The following is a 20,861-nucleotide window of genomic DNA, read 5'->3' as shown; positions in this document are numbered from 1 at the left end:
CCTGTATGGAGTCTGATCGAAATAAATGAAAGTTCTTTGTGGAGCCTTCATGTGGAGGGTTTCTTTAGGGGGTACTAACACTGGCACGTTTGTCCACATGTAATTCCACAAAGTCTAGTTTGTTTGACTAGTGTGATCGCTCCTTGCCAGGGCAATCGTACCGTGCCCTGTCCCGCTTGGAAGAGGTGGGCCTGAGCATGGTTCAGTAACATTCAGGAACAGTGTGATCACTAAATGTGTCCAAGCATGGAAAACAGACATGACAACAAAGATGCGACCAGTCAGATAGTGCAATTCTCATTTCATTAAATACCTTTTGCGTTAAAAACAGGTTTTTATTCTCACTTTACACCTGGACATGAATTGTAGTTGGCAAGAAAAGATGCAGATTCCTCCCTTAGCATCATTTGTCACCATAGAAATCTTCTCAGATGTGCAGTGTGTTTATCAGCAAAATGCTGCGCTGCACACTCAATAAATCTGTAAGAGGGGAGAGCGTCAATCTGCCCTACACGACTCTGAAAGAATCACAAAATAAAGAAAATCATTTTGACATGCATGCTGTCACATCGTATTTGGATCTTGTTTTGGCTTTACACAAAGTCGCATGGCCCAGAACGTTAATCGCATTTGGGCAAAGTGCAAAACCAAAGGGCCTAAAATGGCTCCCCTATGGCATTGCTCTGAAGAGCCGCTCTGGCACCTTTATTTTTAAGAGTGATCGGCTCAACACCTTTTCAGCTTACCTGGGGGGTCTTTACTTCTAAAACACTTGTTCTTTTATTGAGGTGCGACCTCTCAGCCTTGATAACCCTTTGGCCAAGAAAGCAGCAGTCTTCACACCCCTAATGTTTACTTCAATCACTCAAGATATAACGACAAAGCACAGAAATGTGAAAGCAACTGTGTTTTTATTAAAGTATAAGAATACCAATACAAGAAAAGTCTAATGGAAAATAAAACTGATAGCAAGAGCCTGGACATAGTCTTAGAAACGCTTACCAAAAATCAACATCGTCAAGGGTGGACATTCTCCTGGGCAGCAATACCTCCTTTGAACTGGAGACCAGACAAATGCTGAATGCACCCGTGATACAAAAAGCAAAAGACGAGTTCTGTACAATTCAGAGATCTACCCAAATCCAAATCATGCAGATTCTTCATACTTAGATGTGACGGACATGAGAAATGGAAAGTCCAACAATATACCAAAATTCCATAATAATGAAGTAGAAGCGTTCCAGGATTTTAGTTTGCTGTATGAAACGTTGTAGATTTATCATAGGTGGAATAAGGATGCCTACTGTATCATCACTAAACCCGTGACGGGTGGGTGGCAATGTGGTCTCAGGACTTCTCCTTCCTTGGCTGCTACACTCGCTCTCATATGCCTTGTTCACTTAGACGTTCAAGCACTCGGCTCCACCTCACATGGCCTGTTTGAGATTGGAGGCCACACCGTCTGTCTCACTTCGCCCAGCGAGAGACGATCCAAGCCAGGGTCCCTGAAGAGACTGACCTGTGGCCATGCAGCCAGATAAGTAGATTTTGGTGACGCAGAAGCATCTCTGACATGATCGCAGGTAAGGGCTGCCTATCCATGTCCACTTTAGTGATTGGAATACAAATCAATGCAAAAAGATGTTAACCTCAGTTATTTTAACCCTGTAAGAACATCCATCCATTTTCCAACCCGCTGAATCCGAACACAGGGTCACGGGGGTCTGCTGGAGCCAATCCTAGCCAACACAGTGCACAAGGCAGGGAACCAATCCCGGGCAGGGTGCCAACCCACTGCAGGACACACACCCACCCACACCAATCACACACTCGGGCCAATTTAGAATCGCCAATGCACCTAACCTGCATGTCTTTGGACTGTGGGAGGAAACCGGAGCACCTGGAGGAAACCCACGCAGACACGGGGAGAACATGCAAACTCCACGCAGGGACGACCCGGGAAGAGAACCCAGGTCTCCTAACTGCGAGGCAGCAGCACTACCCACTGCGCCACCGTGCCGCCCCCTTTAAGAACAGTTTGGACTATATGGAAAAGAGGGAGGGATCCAGCATTTGCTTGTATTTGTGAAATTTTACTCTTTGTCACTTTCCAGAAGGGTATGTCTACATTTACTCTTGTATGGCTGTTGGAAACACTGGCACTGCATGGGGCCTTTGATCTAATTAGTGCCCACCACCCAGTGGCATCCCTAGGGCTGTGTAACCAAGGAGGCTGGATTAAGACCCTCACAAGGCCCTGGATGACTTGATGAACTGAGCCCCTTAACAGAAAGTTGATCCTACTTTCAACGACGCAGCGTCTGGACACCCAGCTATGTAATGCAGTGCAGTAATTCACACTGTTAGCGAACACTTGATCATTTCACCACAGGTGACTTCAAAATGGGCTGAAGACGCTCCGTCGTTTCATCGAGCAGGGTGATTTTACCTACTCAAAACACTGAACACAAAAATTAGATGCCCTTGAATTGTTTCATAAAGTGTTTTCTGACAGTATGCACCATGAAAAGGACCAGAGAAAGAAATGATTTCTATGTAAAATGCTCCACAGTGGTCATTTGGGTGTCACCCCCTCTGATGCTGTCCTCCTGTGAGGAAACATAATAGAACTGTGATTTGTCTCCATAAAGGACAACCAAAACTACTGTAGCATCGGGTTCTTTTTAAAGGCACACTTACTTCAAAAGTGAAATGGCCCGGAGTTACTGAATAACCAGAACAACACGTCCATAACACCAGACAGGTTCTGTACAAGCTCTCGATGTGGCACTGTAAGAGCAGGTGAATGGAGTCCACTATTTTCACCTTACCAGAAATTGGGGTCGGTCCTTGTTGACTCTTGATAGCCTAGCAGAGGAGTCCTTGATGTGAAGGAAATCACATGTCACCCAGTTTGTGCATTATTACAGTTTTTTAAATGAGATACACCAACAACTTTTCTTCAATTCTACACCTCTTCTCACTAATTGCTCCTCCTTCCTTTTAAAATCTATATACTGTATATAATAGTCAATTGGTGTGTATATGTACTGTATGTATGTGTGTTCCAGCATCACGTCCGAATGGCTGGAGCGATTTTCATGAAACTTGGAACACATGTTTCTCATTGGTTGACTAAAAATACTGTATGGTGAAATCAGGGGGTGTTCTTGGTAGGGTGGGGGTGATTGTGCGGTCTTGTATGCATGTTATCATCCAGTTGACACTCGCAACGACCACCAGAGGGCGAACTGGAGGTGAGTGCCAGCATTCTTTATGTTTGAGCGCCACCGCCCGGGCGCCTGTTGCTTTTGAAACTGAATCCAGTTTTTTTTTTTTTCTTCTTGTTTTTATTTTTTTGTTCTTTATTTCGCCTTATACAGTTTCTCGTATTAGGAATTTATTAGTTTTCGCATACCCCTTGGGGTCACCACTCCGCCCCTGTTGGCCGGTTCCGAGCGTCAACTGGATGATAACATACATACGAGACTGTAAGATGTGCAAATTAGTGAGTCTTCATTGTCTGTTAATTAATTTTTATTTTTAAAGTTGTGTTTTTTTATTATATTTTTCTCAAACAATTAAAAAAATCAGTTTATTTTCCTCCCGGGCAACTCCGGGTATTCTTTATTCTTTAATATGAACTATACTGCTTATTCATTATTTCCGCAGCCCAACACTCATGGACAGGGCCATCTTAACGCATGGGCACGCTGGGCAGTTGCCCGCGGCTCACGTTTTTTTCTGATGCCTATGTATATTTCTGTTTTGCTATCAACAGAGGGGCCCCAGTGCTCTACTTTGCCTGGGGCCTATGATACTGTTAAGGCTGCCCTGCTCAGTGAAACTCGCGATGGAGATTGCACTTCTTCTAATAAGCACGTGTACCGAACTGTTTCCTTGCCCTTTTTCGCTCTGTGCCATCGCAGGCGTTTTTATTATTTTTTTTAATTCCCTGCGCTTTGCCACTCGGAAGTCACAGACGGGCTCGTATACAGCTCTGGATTTTACCGCGCTTAGAACACGTCGCGTTTGATTGGCTGAGGCACCCGCTGATGACGTAGCGAACACACATTGGTGCGTCACATTTCAGGTTGGCACAGAGGAAAAGAAACTGAAACCCAAGCTGTGTTCTGTCGCGTCTAAAGGAAAGGTCTGAAAGCAGCTCTAACTTAGAACGATGGTCACCACGCTTGACTTGATTAAGCAGACCCTCGATCGACTGAAAAAAGAGGACTTGAAGCAGTTTCGCCTCAAGCTCAGCGACGCCACACTAGGAGACGGCACGACCATCCCAGCTGGCATTGTTGAAACATGCAAAAATACGGGCAGTCTGGCGGAGAAACTTATAAACCACTTCACCGCCGCCAAAGCACTGAGTGTAGTCGCCGCGACTTTACGACGCTGCGATCAGAACGAGCTGGCACTTCAGTTGGAGAAGAAGATCGATGATGGTGAGTGAGGGCATTATCGCGGGCAGGGGTCGTGAAAACCTGGCTCAATCTCCCTCGAAAACGGAGAGCGTGTGCATGGCTTCTGTCCATCGGCAATTCGCATTTTATCTAGCGCCTCTCACACTGACATTTATTTATTATTATTATTGTTATTATTTATTACTCTGAGCAAACCTTTCCTGATTAACTTAATTACGAAACCACTCACAAAGAAATGTGTTTTCTATATCATTCGTCTCAGTGACCTTAATTACAAAATAATTATATCGGAACTGCAACAACATTTATTTATAAAGCGCCTACCATTATATATAATTCGTGGTGCTTTATACAAATGGAAGTGTAGCAAACGGAGATCCAAAAAAAAAAAAACAAGTAAACTAAGGGTCAGATGACATCTCCTCAAAAAGTACACCAGAAATATTCCTCATTTAAAAGTACTTTAGCAAAAAAAAAAAAATCTAGAGTAGTAAACAAAATTGACTTAGAAAACAGAAGCTCTAATACTTAAAGCAGTGTGGCATAATGGTTAGGAGTTTGGACATCAAACGCTGAGGTTATGGATTCAAATCCCACGACTGACACGCTGGGACCCTGAGCAAGTCACTTCACATGTCTGTACTCCACAAGAGAAATATAATTAATTGTCTCTCAAATGTTTTAATTCGCATTGGATGGAGGCGTCAGTCCAATAATAACGTATAAGTTTGACGTATAAAGTATATGGAAGTTTTAAAGTTAAATTCGGGAAACACTGCAGTCAGTCTAGTGGGCACAATGAAAGGACCAGAGAACGCCCTGATTACTTATAACACTCAATAACTTGTGATATAGTAGTCACTAAAGCAATAAAGCAAAAGTGGTGTAAAGTAACGGATTACATTTCTTTTGTTACTATATGGGGGCGATTATGTCGGGAATTGTGCACTGTGTGTGGGCGCCACAATGCTTAACAAATTTAGGGCTAACCAATTTGAAGTCAAAATATTTAAAAGTGTAACATAACAATACCTCACTTTTGTGAAGTGTATGTAATATTTCGGTCTCAGTTCGCAATTTTTGTTGCCTATAACTTCAATTAAAAATGAATATTTTTAAAGATAAAAATGTTGCATGTTTTCAAAATTAAGACCGGAACCTTTGTTGATGCAGTTTTATTTGCCTGTTTGTTTATACAGAATGAAGTTTATATTATTTAAACGTAATCCGCGAGAAGAAAAGACAAATATATCACAAATGGTATCCATAGATAACTGCGAAAACGAATTTCATATGCCCTAAAATGCATTCGACTTTTTGAGATATTCTTTTTTTGAGGTTATCTCAAATAAGCTGCTTTACATTTTCATGTATCTCTTTGAAATTTGGAATATATCCTAGGATATCTCATGCTTTTTAAGAGATTTGAAATCATTTAGAGATGTCACAAATCACTGCCTGTAAAATCTCCTTTTCTTTTAATGGGACTTCCTGGACCAAATGAAATAATACGTTTTTTCAGTTATCCGTAATTCAGTTTAAGATATTGAAAAATGCATTTTGTGAAATTTGTAACTGGAAATCCAGCTTCCTATAAGGAAAATCGAAAAATCAAGAAAGAAAAATCCAGCTGTAATAGGTTTAGACCACAGTCACACGCTTAAAAAATAACAGTTCTCTCCATTCTTATACGAAATCTTCAATATATTGTATAGGCTACCTATAGCAGGACACTGACGGATTAAGAAAACCTGAACTTAGCCTGTGTTCTTGTATTAAGCGAAATCTGTACAAATCTATCACCAACTAGTCAGGGGTATGTACAGTAAGATAGCTGTTAATTTCACAGTGTAAAACTGTTAAATAATGAAGGTAAACAATTCCAAAATGTAAAACTGTAAAGGAAATTTTCAATAACACAAACAGTGGAATTAAACATACAGACCATGATATTTTTTTACATTGTCAACTCCTAAAAAATATTTTTTTTTTCTGTGAAAAAACAGTAACCATGGCACGAAAACCGAGATAATGCCATCAGAAAAGAAATTTAATTCTACCTTCCATTGCGTTGCACTAAGATGTTTAACAAAAGGTTGTTGTTCGTTGACCGTGCGTGGCTTGTGCTAATGCACTGTCACGTGGTGACCAAGAATGTGTATTCTTTAACTTTAAACAGCTACCTTACCTTAATTTAACTTAACAGATTGATTTGCTTTATGGAGCTGTTGCTTCAGTTTTAATTTTAATTAATGTGCACCCAAAGTATATTTGTATAGCTGCCATATGCAGGATGAAACTTTCAGAACTTTTTTTTTGTTTGGCACCAATTTGTACATTTGCATACAGTTATGATATTTGCATAAGGGAACGCCCCTTTTACAAAATTGCTCCTCGTGACCTGCATGCCTTTGCACAGTGGGGGAACAAAACCTAATAGTTAGAAACGCTGTCCCCCGAGTTCTGAAGGTTTTTTGAGGTTATGGAAGATGCTTGATGGCGATAAATAATAAACTGCAAAAAAAAAAAAAAAAGTTTTCTTCTCCACCAGATTACATGCAATAACTTTACTAAACATTGAATTTTTTTTTTCAATGTATGAAATGAACTCGCCTCACATATATTTTACTGAGTGTTGATATTTTATTTCCGTCATTTTTGATAGTTTAATGATTGACAGATTGTTTTACAGAGTGAATTTCAGTTTTCAGTAAAATCTTTATTTCTAATGTATTGTTAACAAACAGTGATTTACTATATAATGTTCGTTTTACCATAGACCTAAAAATACTGTCAATAATTTTAAAGTTAAAATTCTGCCAGCAACTGACAATTTTTTAAAGTAAATTTTACAGTTTATTTTTTTACAGTGATATGGAGCCTGTTACAGATCTAAATAATTTAAAGGTTCTTTCTGGAACCTTCATGCGGATGAGTCTTTTGGGAACCAAAAATGGGTGTCGTCGCTACGAACAACCACACTGGCACCTTCAAGTGCATTTGACCGAAGATGTACAGTATGTCCGCTACTTACACGGCGACTGTCAGAAACGGAAAAACTCGCAAGCTGAGCCGCTGAAACGAACGTTGTGCAGACATTCTGGCAAACGTGAACACCTGACGGGAAATCGAGGCAATGCCAAATCTCAATTAACTGCTCTTCCAGAAAAATATCACATTTGAAGCTTCTATCGAATACTGGCTTTTATTATATGTTTTTATTATTATTATTATTATTATTATTACGTAAATCTCCTGCATTGACAATGTATATACATCTCTAAAGCATTATTTTAAGATTTTGTTTAAGCTGTCAAACGTTTCTGTACTGGGACAGGACCCCACAGTATCCTCTATAGCGCCGAACCTGCTACATGGCGTCTTGATGCAACCCCCAAGGTGTGTGTAATGATGAGTGTAAGAAAATCATCGTTTACTTTTAAGCGTCTGACTTACTACGAATTTAATTATTTTGAAGGGTACCATATTAATCATGTTACGTAGTTTAAACAGTGCATTGAGAGTGTTTGGGAGTGAAATCACCAGTCAACGCAACTATCATAACGGGATGTGATGAAGTAGAGTCATATTTATACCGCGTGTAACACTCACCTGTCAAATTACCCTTCCCATTTGTAATGATCCGCAATTCCCTGCATGTGATTAAATTTATGACGGCAATTGCGGAGTAGGTATCATAAAAACAGACGTGAGCAGAAGGTCCTCTCAACACTTTTTTGTTTATTATTATTATTATTATTATTATTATTATTATTATTATTATTGCAGCCGCACATTCGCCTCACATCCCGGTAAAGCTCTTTTTTCCGTTTCTTGTCTACTCCCGCATCCCTCACATAGTTTACCACAATAGAAAGAGCCACATGTTGAGTTAAATCTAACGGCATCCTTAATACACAATGGACAAATAATATAATAAATAATCAATAAATATTTAATATTAAATATTAAACAAATATTACACTTGAAAATATGTATTAATTAAATTGACGTTTATCTGTAAAATATAATTTTACACTCTTTGGCTATCAGGACGTTGCATGTAAAAAGAACAGGAGAGGGCGCACTGCCGTCTGTTTTACCTTTGAGCAGAAAGTTAGCATGTGATTGTCTTTTTCAACAAAAAGTTTTATTATCTCCTCCTTACATACTTTGTGAATATATTTAAGTGTTTCATTGACTTTCTTTCACTTCTTTGGCGCGTCTTTGTTGAGGAAAACTGCAGGTCGCCATGGGAACCGTACAGATGCAACCGCGTGGATGTCTCGTCGTCTCCTGAGCCGGTGACGTCATATACTGAACCCCACGCCCATTCGGGAGTGTCACTCATTTCGAGAAAGTCACCGAGAGGCTCACACGCTCTGCTCGCCGATGAGAGGTGCTCGAGAGACCGGCCCTATATATAGCATTACGTTTTGTCCCCTGCGTAAAGGTGCGTCCGTTGCACTCGTGTCTTTAATTTAAAGAGCAGACTATACCAGTTTAATCGTAGCCCCCAAAGTAATACCAATTTATGGTATTTAACATAGAACATGAAACTTAACATAGCATCCATCTCCTCTATGCTGCCACTCATATAAGCAGATATGGATCGCAATGAAATTTCCAAAATTGGCTACCTAAAAAAGGCTTTAGCATCCAAGCAAACTATCACTGCACACAACATTGGACTGACTCTCCAGCAGATGCCCTAAACTGTTTTTAAAATCCAATTTTGTCCTTTTTGTTTCAGAGGCTGGGAAAAAAAAGTCAACCAAAAAGAAAGCAAAGAAAGGAAAAGTTAAGGGAAAGGTGAGTGCTACCAGACATGATCTTGCTTTCTAGAAAGCTTCAGCTCCATCATTTGGGAACGTTCTGGAGAAATGCATGTGCATTATCTTTCCTGCCAAAACCTGGCTAGCAGATTCTACGTCAGCCATTAGGAGATAAAAAGCTAAAGAAATGTCATTCATGCTGGTTACATTCAGAATAAAGGGGCTGTCAATGACGTAGAACTACAAAAGTTCAAGCTGCTCATTTTACACTCTGGCTCCTTCATTTGACCATTTCAGATGGCGGTTGGTCAGCTAAGCATTGGCTGTTTTTCGTCTTATATTTAAGAGTAAAGGAGATTATTACATCTTACCGAATGTTGATCCCTTCTTCTCGGTGAATGTGGGGTCCAGGACAAGATGGACCAACGTCCAGTTCCAACCTAGATTTATTTTGGAAAAGCAGTAAGCCAGGTGTACAAAAGTAATGAAAGTGATCCTTATTGATCTCTTTTGCAGATAATGACAATAAAGAAGCTCTTGAAGGAACCCGATGGAAACAACATGACTCCTCTAAAAGTAAAGGTCCTGTCTGTGTCACGTACAATTAACTATATAAATCAGGTGAGAAAATATCCTTCTGATTCTTTGTGTTCTGCTTAGAAGTGAAGTTTTCCAGAGGCATGCAAGTGTGATATGCAGCAATAAAGAAACCAACTAGTTAATCTGTAGCTATTCTGTTTTGAAAAATTGCCAGTCGATTGCAATTTCACTGAACAAATCCACTCAAATACATTAGAAGAGAATTGAGACTCGCAGGGGACCCATCACTTGCTCTCATTTTAGTGGACACTCACACGAGGAGGTACTGAGTGACACATAGCTTATAGATTTATGTCCACTGCTGTCCAAAATCAGTCCAAATGAGTGAAGCCAACCTTCTGTCTGGTGGGGATGTTGCCCATTTGCCAGGTTTCTTACTGATGTTAATTTTTTGGTTTTGTGCTGCAGAAAAAGATAAACATGCAGATGAAGTTCCTGGAGTTAGCTGACAAGACAGGCACCATCACTGGCAAGCTTTATGACATGACGAAGACTAATGTGATCAAGGAGGGCCAATGTGTGTGTCTGGAAAATTACAAGTATGTTACAACAGATAAAAAGCATCAACATGTCATTTTCATCAACTCATTAACTAAGGTAACTTCCTCATCATCCTCATCACAGTTTTCCAGTCTGAGAGAAACTGAGGGCAATAGGACAAATATAAGTAGCGGGTTGTTTACTGTTTGTCCCATTAAGTGTGTGTGTGTGTGTGTGTGTGTGTGTGTGTGGAGGGGGGGGGGGGGGGGTTCCTTTCAGAAGTTTAAATGTGCGCTTATTCTTTAGGACAAAATATGTAGTATGAAAAGGCCAGGTCAGGTCAGGTCAGGTTGCCACACCATCCCATGATGAAACACCTCGGGACCCTGGTTGGCAACCCCCCAAGTAAACATGTTCAGTTCAGTTTCACCCATCTATCTGCCACCACCAGGTATTACGTGGGCGTCCCTTTGGCCTGGTCCAGCTGCTCAGGTCCTCAAAAACGAGGGTTCTGTGAGTCAGATCACCCTCAGAGAATCGGGCCACAATGCAGGTAATGTGCCTCATTTGGGACACCATGAACCTCCGGTCATTCAACACAAAGTCAGACCAGCGGGACCCAAAGATTCTCCGAAGAGACAGATTATCGAAAGGAGTCCAGTCTTCATCTCAGGTCACTGGATAGTCACCCCATGTGACAGAGAAATGTCTTTCAGGTCCTCAGTTGGCTTCTTTCTCAAATGCACATCAAATCCAAGTGCCAACTGCAACACTGAAAAGAGGACCCCGAGATGCTGGCTTTCAGAGTTTCCAAGAGAAAAAAAAAACATATCTGAAACTTTTAAATAAAAAGAAAAGACTGAAATGGGCAAGAGAATGCAGACATTGGATGAAGGATGACTAGAAGAGCGTATTATGGTGAGCATCCTGGAGTCATCTTTGGCAGATAACACTGGTGGTGGGCGTGTAATTGAAGGGAGAAGCCAACTTAGGACCTGTAAGATGTGTGTTTCTCACACCACACTCTCTGATGTCCTTCTTCTCTTATACAGTGGTCCACACAGGCCTTCCCCTTCTTTTTCTATACTTTTCAGGTTCTGTTGACTTTCTTCCCTCAAGACAGTAACAGACAGCTTTGTATGAAATCTCCAGTTTCTTGACAAATCTGTTACATTGAATAACCTTCACTCTTCAAAATAAATAAATAAACAATGGAAGAACATGTTGGTTGAGAAAACTGGCTCATTGTGGCCATTTCTGAACCCAGAACTGAAGTTTAGGAATGTCAGCACCTTGCAAGCCTAATGAGAAGAATAACAGGTCTCAGCGGTGGTAACTCAGTTCCAAAGGTTTCTCTAATAACCGATTTAATACTTATAGATGACTAATTAAGGATAAGCTCAGGGAGTTCACCACCAGGACATGGAAGGAATGGCTGCTGTAAAAGGGGGTCTTGCATTCCTATGTGAATAGTAAACTAAAAACCATTTCAAGCAGGTATAGCCATTAGCAACACCAGGAATGTCTCAGATGTATTTTTTAAATCAATTTAATGGCATCTTGATAACAAACATGTCCATTTCTGTCAAAAATTTGTAGGAGATTCTAAACTTTTGAATGCTAGTTTATATTGTACATTGCAATTGCTCCATCCTGGGTATGACATTACCCTGAATCCTGCCCTGCAAGCAGGTCCTCCAACTGGCAGGGAAAACCTTGGGGGTTGTTGGCAGGATTGGCATTCCTGCCACCTCCCAGTGTTCCAATCCATCTGAACTAGTATGGTGCTGAGGTGTCACCCATTGAATGGCTGCACTTGGGTCCTAGTATGAGATCCTGCGGCGGCTCATCATGTGGTGGATGCGGCAACGTGTTGTATCACTGCAGGCTCCTAACTACCATCACCAACAACATGATGATAAGGGAAAATGAGGAGGCAATACATTTACTGTTTATGCAACTGATCAAATGACACCTCTATAGAGAGTAGAAACATTAAACAACATACAGGCTTCCAGTTGAGATGTGTGCATTTTGGGCAATATAGTAATGATAATAAAAGTTTTCTACATGCGCACATTCATACGTTCTTCATCCTGCTTAATTCAATGTGGGGTCATGAGGTGATGTGGCGTTTCTCTCAGAAAGACATGGGAAGCAAGCAGGAAACAACCTCGGATGAGGGATCAGTCCATCGCAGGGCCCAGAATTTACAGACTCCACACAGACAACATCCAGGGGCAGCATTAAAACCCACCATACTGGAACTCAGAGGCAGCCCCTCTAACCACTCACTTTGAGTTGTGTCAAAAAGCAGGACAGTCTCCCTCCACTGTCTGTTTCACATTAATGTCTGAATGTGTATTGTGACAGCATACAAACACACACACACACAAGGTGGGAACATTGATTTTTGCTATTACATTAAATGATTGAATATATCTTTCTAAATCTAATATCCTACAGGTCGCAAAAATAAGGCAATTTCATACCGCTGAAGTGGTGAAGACTAAGCCTTTGAAGAATGAAAAAGGAATCGAGAAGGAAAAAAGTAAAATGACCCAGCAGAAGATAAAGGTATGAAGTACAAGTTCAGTTGGTTGTGCTTTATCACCGAAACAGACTCCCTTTATTAAAGTTCTGTAAGTCTGTAAGTGGGTGTCACTGTGGTCCTTTAAAGAAAATCCTCTTTTGGGGTTACACAAGCATGTCAAGGCTGGCGGTCACTTAAGCACTTACCCCCCCCGTAAAACTGCCTGAAGTTCTAAACTATTTCGTAAACCAACGTGTAACTGCAGTCTGATTTTCACATCGTGGACATGTTTCTTATGATCCCTTCTATGAGTTTACATCTGTTCACATACTCTACATACTCTTTTTACTATAGCAGAGCAAACAAGATCAGAAAATGCCAGGAGGTTCTCAAGGTGCAGACCACCACAGTGACTTACTGAATATATTAAATAACGGATCTAAGAAACAAATAAAATCACTGAAAAACATTGGCGAGAAGAGGGCTCAGCAAATTGTCGACTGGAGGAATAATAATACGTTCATGCAGGTAAGGAGCTTAATTAAATGTGCAGGTTACCATCTGGAAGGTCACCATATGTTTAAATTTCCTGTGGCAATACATGACGTTATGCTGACAGCTCTCATGGGGTCATTTGAAGCAGTGTGAACACACTTCCACAGTTATGCCTCATTCATTTCATCCACTACAATTTACTTCTGATGCTCAAATTGTATAAAATTATTTTATTACTAATCGTCCCCCATGGCTTCGCCCGCATAGAAGTGAAACAGGACAGTGAGGAGGGCCTGGCCTGGCTCCCCACTCCTGACGTCATGCTTCCCCCTCCCCTCAATTCACAGCCTCTGTTTCAGATTAGCGCAAACATAATCACTCCTGCAAACAAACTATGATTGTCAGTGCTATGAGAGAAGTTGTAAAATTAACCAGGATAGATAGATAGATAGATAGATAGATAGATAGATAGATAGATAGATAGATAGATAGATAGATAGATAGATAGATAGATAGATAGATAGATAGATAGATAGATAGATAGATAGATAGATAGATAGATAGATAGATAGATAGATAGATAGATAGAATTTGGTGTAGTAGGCAGGATTAGATAGATAGATAGCGTAGTTGGCAGGATTAGATAGATAGTGTAGATAGATAGATACTTTATTAATCCCAAGGGGATATTCACATACTCCAGCAGCAGCATATTGATAAAAAACAATATTAAATTAAAGAGTGATAACAATGCAGGTATAACAGACAATATCTGTGTATAATGTTAACGTTTACCCCCCCCGGGTGGAATTGAAGAGTCGCATAGTTTGGGGTAGGAACGATCTCCTCAATCTGTCAGTGGAGCAGGACGGTGACAGCAGTCTGTCGCTGAAGCTGCTCCTCTGTCTGGAGATGATCCTGTTCAGTGGATTCTCCATGATTGACAGGAGTCTGCTCAGCGCCTTTTGCTGATTGCCTACAATAGAGCCTGCCTTTCCCACCAGTTTGTCCAGGCGTGAGGCGTCCCTCTTCTTTATGCTGCCTCCCCAGCACACCACCACATAGAAGAGGGCACTCGCCTCAATGCTCTTGAATGTTCAAGCAAATTCAAGAAAAAAGCCCAATCTAAAGCCATGAAGTAGTTCTCCCGTTCTCTAACTTAGTGAAATTAATGTTACGCCCTGAGGCTGGCGTGTGAGTGAGGAGGGCCTTGCCCCCCTCCCCTTGGCCCGCTGCATCTCTCGGATTTGTGCAAATAAATCAGTACCACAAGTGAACTATGATACATAGCCAATGAGAGAGGTCATAAAATCAACCAGAATGTTCAAGCAAATTCTAGAGAAAAACCCGATCTAAATCCATTAAGTAGTTTTCTCATGAAAAGTGGACAGACACACAGACAGACAGACAGAAAGATGTTAGATTTTATATATATAGAGATGATCATTTATTCTCCTAAAATGTATAGGGTCGCTAGTGACCCTGAGTGCAGTAAAGTGTCAGTATTTTTTCGTGCACATTTTAAGTGCTGTGCAGGTAAGCAGCGCTCCAACAAAACCGGCTTTCTTCTTTGTATCTCTTTATGCTCATTACAGCTGTGTCTCTATCTTAGCCCTTGAAAGAGCCCGTGTTGTCGATAGCAGACAACGGGTCGGAGAGGGACGCGGAGCAATGGGACTCTTCTGATGCCATCAGATCATGAATGTTGTAGGCAGGAAATTGCAGAGGGAGTGGGAGGAGAAAGAAGGTGAAGGGGGCAGGCAGCTGCACCAGCTGCGCAGAGTGAAACAGCACAAGTCACGTCACCTGAAACAGCGTCTCACAGAAGCAAAAGTGAACCAAAAAACATGGAAGGTGTTATTACAGTTGTGTTTCTATAGTGTTGCTCATTATTTAGATATTTATGAGTTTAGAGAGATAGTATACTGTATAAGAAAAGAAGTGCTGTTAATGCTTATGAACCCCTGAATGAGTCCTGTCTTTGATGGCAGATGATGAGTCTAAGAGGCATGCAGCGGGAGACAAATGATGAACAACAGAGTAAGGCCATTCAAAATAACACGTCTGATGCCATCAAATTATGAATGTTGTAGGTATGGAATTATAGAAGGGCAGAGTTCAGTTAAGGAGGAAGAGGAGGAGGCTGAAAGTGAAAGGACAGACAGCTGTAGCAGCTGCACAGAGTAAAACAGCACAAGTCAAGTCACCTGCAACACAGAAGCAAAGATGGACAAAACACAGAAGGTGATACTTGTGTTTGGTGTCACTGGACTGCAAAACTATTAATCGCTACAGAGTGTAGCAGGAACCACATGGCAATGATCACAAGTTTGTAAATGTGGTCTGGGATTATTGATGGTGTAATTTTATGTCTCTCTATTATATAAAAAAATCTTGGGATGAGACTTTTTTCTGGCAACGAGATGTGATCTTTTCAAGAGAGACAGAGAGACAGTTTCACATCCCGCGAGACAGGCATGTCACATCATACTTACAACCTTTGTAAGCAAATCCCATGAATCAAATACAGAGCAGCTTAGAGATAATGGAAGTAGGGAAATTCGATAATCTCAAAGAAAGAGAGTGAAAAGATCACATTAGCACAAACAAATGGAAAATATTACTCGGTGAAATAACGGAAAAGCGAAAAGAGATCGCATTGTGTTTGAGGACAAAAGGAAAGGTACTGTACAAGCTTTTAAACGTTCAAAGCACTGCCCGAAATGCCGATCACGTGGAACGAAAGCAGCAGCAGCAAGCCAACAGCTGATCGAGCAAAGAGGAGGAAAAAAAGCCAACTGTTACTTGTTTCCCACTGTGTCACCATTTAAGAGGGGCTTCAGAGGAGCGACTGCATCACCTTGGTGTGCATTCAGCCACACTCTTCACAACAGTGTGTGGGTTGGGGTTGGGGAATTGGTATGCGAGCGAAGTTCAGATCACACAGCAAAATAGCAGCAGCAAGCCAACAGCTGATTGAGCAAAGAGGAGTTAAAATAAAATGATTTGTATCCCATTGTATCAGCGTGGTTTTGGAGGAGCGGACGCATCTCCTTGGGGTGAGTTGAGCCCCAAGGCCTCTTCACAATGGTGAGAAGCGCAGGCGGGGGGGGTGGAGGGATTGGTGAGCGAAACGAGCAGGGGGCAAAGCCCCCTAGTAAATACTTAAAATGAAAAGCATTTATTATTTGGTTGTGTTTTAAAGCAAACTAAACGAGTAAAATGCAAGTCAATTAAGTTCAAGGCAGCTCAGTCTTTTCTATTAGCATTACTCATTGGTTATTAATGAAAAAAAGTGAAGGGAACAAAATCCTCCAACCACTATGGTTTTCTAGGACCTTAATTTGACAGCCCTGTTCCAAGTCAACCATTACAATGTTCTCAAGTTCCCAGCTCACCCAGCTCTTGCTTGATGTCTTCTTTGTTTTATTGAACTTAAAAAATGTCCTAAATTAGCCTCTTTTTTAATCAGTGAGCATTGCCAGTCCAAATCTGAGCCAAATCAGTTCTTAAGCCTTTGCTAGTGGCTTGCTATCTTGACAATACTTGAAGTGTTACAGACAGAACAGTGGAAAAACACGACCTTCTACAAATTCGCACCACACCTGTTGGTGATCCTGAGCTCCTCTACAACCCTGTAGTTAAACATCAGTTCTACTCGTTGTACTTGTTGGTGTTCTACAACATAATCCAAAGTTGACTTGGGTATGAGCAGAAATGACAGATCATTCATTTTTTTCTGTTACACAGATTGAAGACCTAGAGAAGATTGATGGCATTTCAAGCAATGTGGTGGCTGCTCTAAAGGTGAACTAGAGCCTCTCATCTTCCTGCTAGTGGTCCCTGCTCAGACTTGACTGTGTTTTTTTTTTGGTATGGTGTCCATTTTAGGATATCATTGTTTTTCACTTCTCCAGTCTTCTATGGTTATCAACATTGCCTCATGTCACCTCCTATGTTTTTGCTTAACTTGCTTCATATTGCCCTTCATCTGAACTTCCATATATGCTATTATTTAGATAGATAGATAGATAGATAGATAGATAGATAGATAGATAGATAGATAGATAGATAGATAGATAGATAGATAGATAGATAGATAGATAGATAGATAGATAGATAGATAGATAGATAGATAGATAGATAGATAGATAGATAGATAGATAGATACTTTATTAATCCCAAGGGGAAATTCACAATTTAACTATTTAGACATTCTCTGCAATATTATATATGCTGGTTTATTTTTTTACAAGTTATTATCTGCATTAAGGAGAAGTATTTTATTTTTATTTTTTAATAAATAAATATGAAGGTAGGGCAGTGGTCAGTATGGTATCCAGCACTGGGCAAACAAGCAAACACATGACATTGTAAGGTCTTATTTAATTAAGTGGGGTGACTGACAAATTGACAGAGGTTTTCCATCATACCAGAAGGTCACCCCTGAGCTCTTTATATTATTTATGGACTCTGACTGGTCAGTGGGGAGGACAAAGTAAACCTGTCCCTTTAAACACAATTTAGGGTCTAGAAGTTGAGCAGCATTTGTAGCCACCAGAGGGAGCTCTAAGCATATGAGCTCAAGGTTTCACAGCAGTTGACACCACGGCTGTGGCTCCTGAGGTCACAACTGAAGCAGCCTCAGACACGGACTGCAGAGCCCCTCTTTTCCCACCAGTCCAATAAACTTTGATTCAGAAGAAGAGTTTGTTGGCAAACGCTTGACTGTCAGGAAGAAAGGATGCCAGCTTTGAGAGAGAGAAACAGAGACAGTTGGAGGTGAAACTGCAGGTGATGCGTGTGATAACTTGATTGAGTAAATGGGCAGCTTGGACAATGGTTAGAAAATGGGGCAAGGCCTGTAATTATTTTGTATTTACCTCCCTTATTCATGCTGTAAGAAAACACAAAGATACTCATAAAGGGTCTGGGGCACCCAAAGGCAAACCCCGTATATTATAAAGACGGCAAAATAAATGTGTGTAAAAGCTAAGTCGAAACTAGTCTTGCTGAATTGGGTGAGCCTGCCCCAAGATGGAAGTTGTTCCATTTATGATGGTTTCTGGAAGGAAGAGGCAGATACAGATGGGCTGACACCAGAAGTGATGTCATAGATCAGGGGTGTTGATCTCCAGGTCCGGAGGGCTGCAGTGGCTGCAGGTTTTCATTCAATCCCTTTCCTTAATCAGTTTTCGCTGCTAATTAACTCCTTTTCCCTTCATTTTCATAGCCCTGTTTTTAAGGATTCTGTCCTCTGAGTTGATGCCAAGATGAAATTGCTCTGGCATAATGTTGCATCAAAAAGCATCTCCAATGACAGATGCCATTCATGTTTTTGTCCCCCAGCCCATTGCACTCGCACTCTGCCCATGACTAGCAACCCATTTTGTCACCAGAGATCGGACATTTATTTTTATTTCAGGCATTGCGTTGCTGGAGCTCATTGGCACTTACAGCAGCAGCGACTTGTTGCCATTCATGATATTGCTGACACCCGTGCTTAGGCCACCAAACAAAGTTTCTTTGCTTGCCTCTAATTTAGAAATGAGAACTTCAATCTCTCGCTACTGGATACATCATGTGTCTGCTCTACCAGCCAATGACGGTGTGCAGCACTGTGATTGCATATGTAGGAGGTTGATTAGCACAGTCCATATGTAGTTGTTTCAGGGTGGAATCAGGTGGGGTTTGAGATGCGTTCACAAACGCACATTTACAAGATGATTGGGATTTATAACAGGTAAACTGCATAGAAATATGCATACGCCAAGTCTTATAAGTCTGGGTAAGTTTTATAAATGAGGCCCCTGAGATCTCACAGACCTGGAAGAGAAACTCTGTCAGAGGATCAGACCCACCCTGAGAAGCAGTGCAAGTGCAAGTGTGAGAGTGAGGGAGGTGGTCAAGAACTTAAAGAGGAGAACGTATGAGTCCTGCTGCGCCGCTGAAATCCATTGGCCTGCTTACATTCCAGCAAGTCTCCGGAAGGATCAAGATTTGGATAAGCTCAGTGAAAAGAGGAAAGTGAATGCAGATGGTATTGACTCTGACAGCAAGAGAGAGCAGTGAGGTGGAGCCAGTGGTGTGAATGTGCAGGCAGTGGGCGCAGCATAAAAGGAAGATCACTGGAGCTTCATGAAAGGAGCCAAAGAGGTGGCAAAAGCTTTGGAGGGGGACTGAAGAAGGGGATTACATTTAACTTTATTTGCTTAGCAGATGCTTTTATCCAAAGCAATTTACAAAAAAAGGTCAACAGCAAGATCATAAAAGTAGATAGATAGATAGATAGATAGATAGATAGATAGATAGATAGATAGATAGATAGATAGATAGATATGAAAGGCACTATATAATAGATAGATAGATAGATAGATAGATAGATAGATAGATAGATAGATAGATAGATAGATAGATAGATAGATAGATAGATAGATATGAAAGGCACTATATAATAGATAGATAGATAGATAGATAGATAGATAGATAGATAGATAGATAGATAGATAGATAGATAGATAGATAGATAGATAGATAGATAGATAGAACTTTATTTGTCCCCAGGGAGAAATTTAGCTTTTTACCGAAAATCTTTTAGTTAAATAAAAAGTTTGCATGTTCTCCCCATGTCTGCGTGGGTTTCCTCCCACAGTTCATGGACATGCAGGTTAGGTGCATTGGTGATCCTAAATTGTCCCAGGTGTGTGTGCCATGCGGTGGGCTGGCACCCTGCCCAGGATTTGCTCCTATCTTGTGCCCTGTGTTGCCAGGGATTGGCTCCAGCAGACCCCCTAGGATATAGCGGGTTGGATAATAGATGGATGGATGTTTAAATATATTACATTGGCTAAATATTTTATGTTAAATAGATTTAGAACATATTGCATACATGGATAAATTGTGTATTTTGTTAAATTTTAATGAAATTTCTTTTCAGTTTTGTTGTAAATATGACGTGATTGAAACATCTATTTATATTTTTTAGCTTTTTCATCATGCAAATAAAAATACTTATTCAAATTTAAAACATTTTTAAGTTTAACTTTGGAACCTCTGCTTTTTTTGTAGGCCTAATATGCTTTTTAAATCCTATTCTCGCCTAAGTCTATGTTTACCTTCCCTTTAGTGATTTGCGGTTTCCTGTAAAGTTACGTATTTGTTCGTTTCCAAGTCCCGTTTGACCCCAAGCAGCATAAGGGCGTAATCTGAATTTGCCGCCTCCCTGAAGTCGCTGTCACCAAATGGCGGGCGCTGATCACGTGCTCTGCGACGTCTACAGCTGTCCTTCCTCAGCTGCCGCCCCCTCTGCGTAAACACTGGCGGCTGCGCGATTTTACTGTATTCAGAAAAAGCTGCACACGGTAGAGGGTGCACAGTCATGGAGACAACTCGAGACGCGATGCTATGGGCTCTGGACTGCTTAAAACGGCACGAACTGAAACTCCTTAAAAGCAAGCTTGGCGACTGCACGATCAAAGATGGCACGGCGATTCCGGCTGGATTGATGGAGAGGGCTGACAACAATAAGCTAGTCGACTTGCTGAT

At 41.0% G+C, this 20,861-nt stretch overlaps 1 protein-coding gene across 1 annotated transcript; it reads left to right on the top strand.

Annotated features, from left to right (window-relative positions):
* Nucleotides 1–4,045: 4,045 nt before the first annotated feature.
* LOC114661710 (uncharacterized) lies at nucleotides 4,046–20,343 on the top strand. Its single transcript, XM_028814872.2, has 7 exons — nucleotides 4,046–4,454; nucleotides 9,187–9,245; nucleotides 9,725–9,829; nucleotides 10,217–10,405; nucleotides 12,755–12,865; nucleotides 13,176–13,349; nucleotides 17,067–20,343. Exons 1-7 carry the CDS (start codon nucleotides 4,181–4,183, stop codon nucleotides 17,130–17,132), a joined length of 978 nt encoding a protein of 325 aa, XP_028670705.1. The 5' UTR covers nucleotides 4,046–4,180; the 3' UTR covers nucleotides 17,133–20,343.
* The last annotated feature ends 518 nt before the right edge of the window (nucleotides 20,344–20,861 follow it).

Source organism: Erpetoichthys calabaricus, chromosome 12 (assembly GCF_900747795.2).
Source record: "Erpetoichthys calabaricus chromosome 12, fErpCal1.3, whole genome shotgun sequence".
NCBI lineage: Eukaryota > Metazoa > Chordata > Cladistia > Polypteriformes > Polypteridae > Erpetoichthys > Erpetoichthys calabaricus.
The sequence above is the reverse complement of the archived record's forward strand: the minus strand, read 5'-3'. Positions and strand labels throughout refer to the sequence as shown.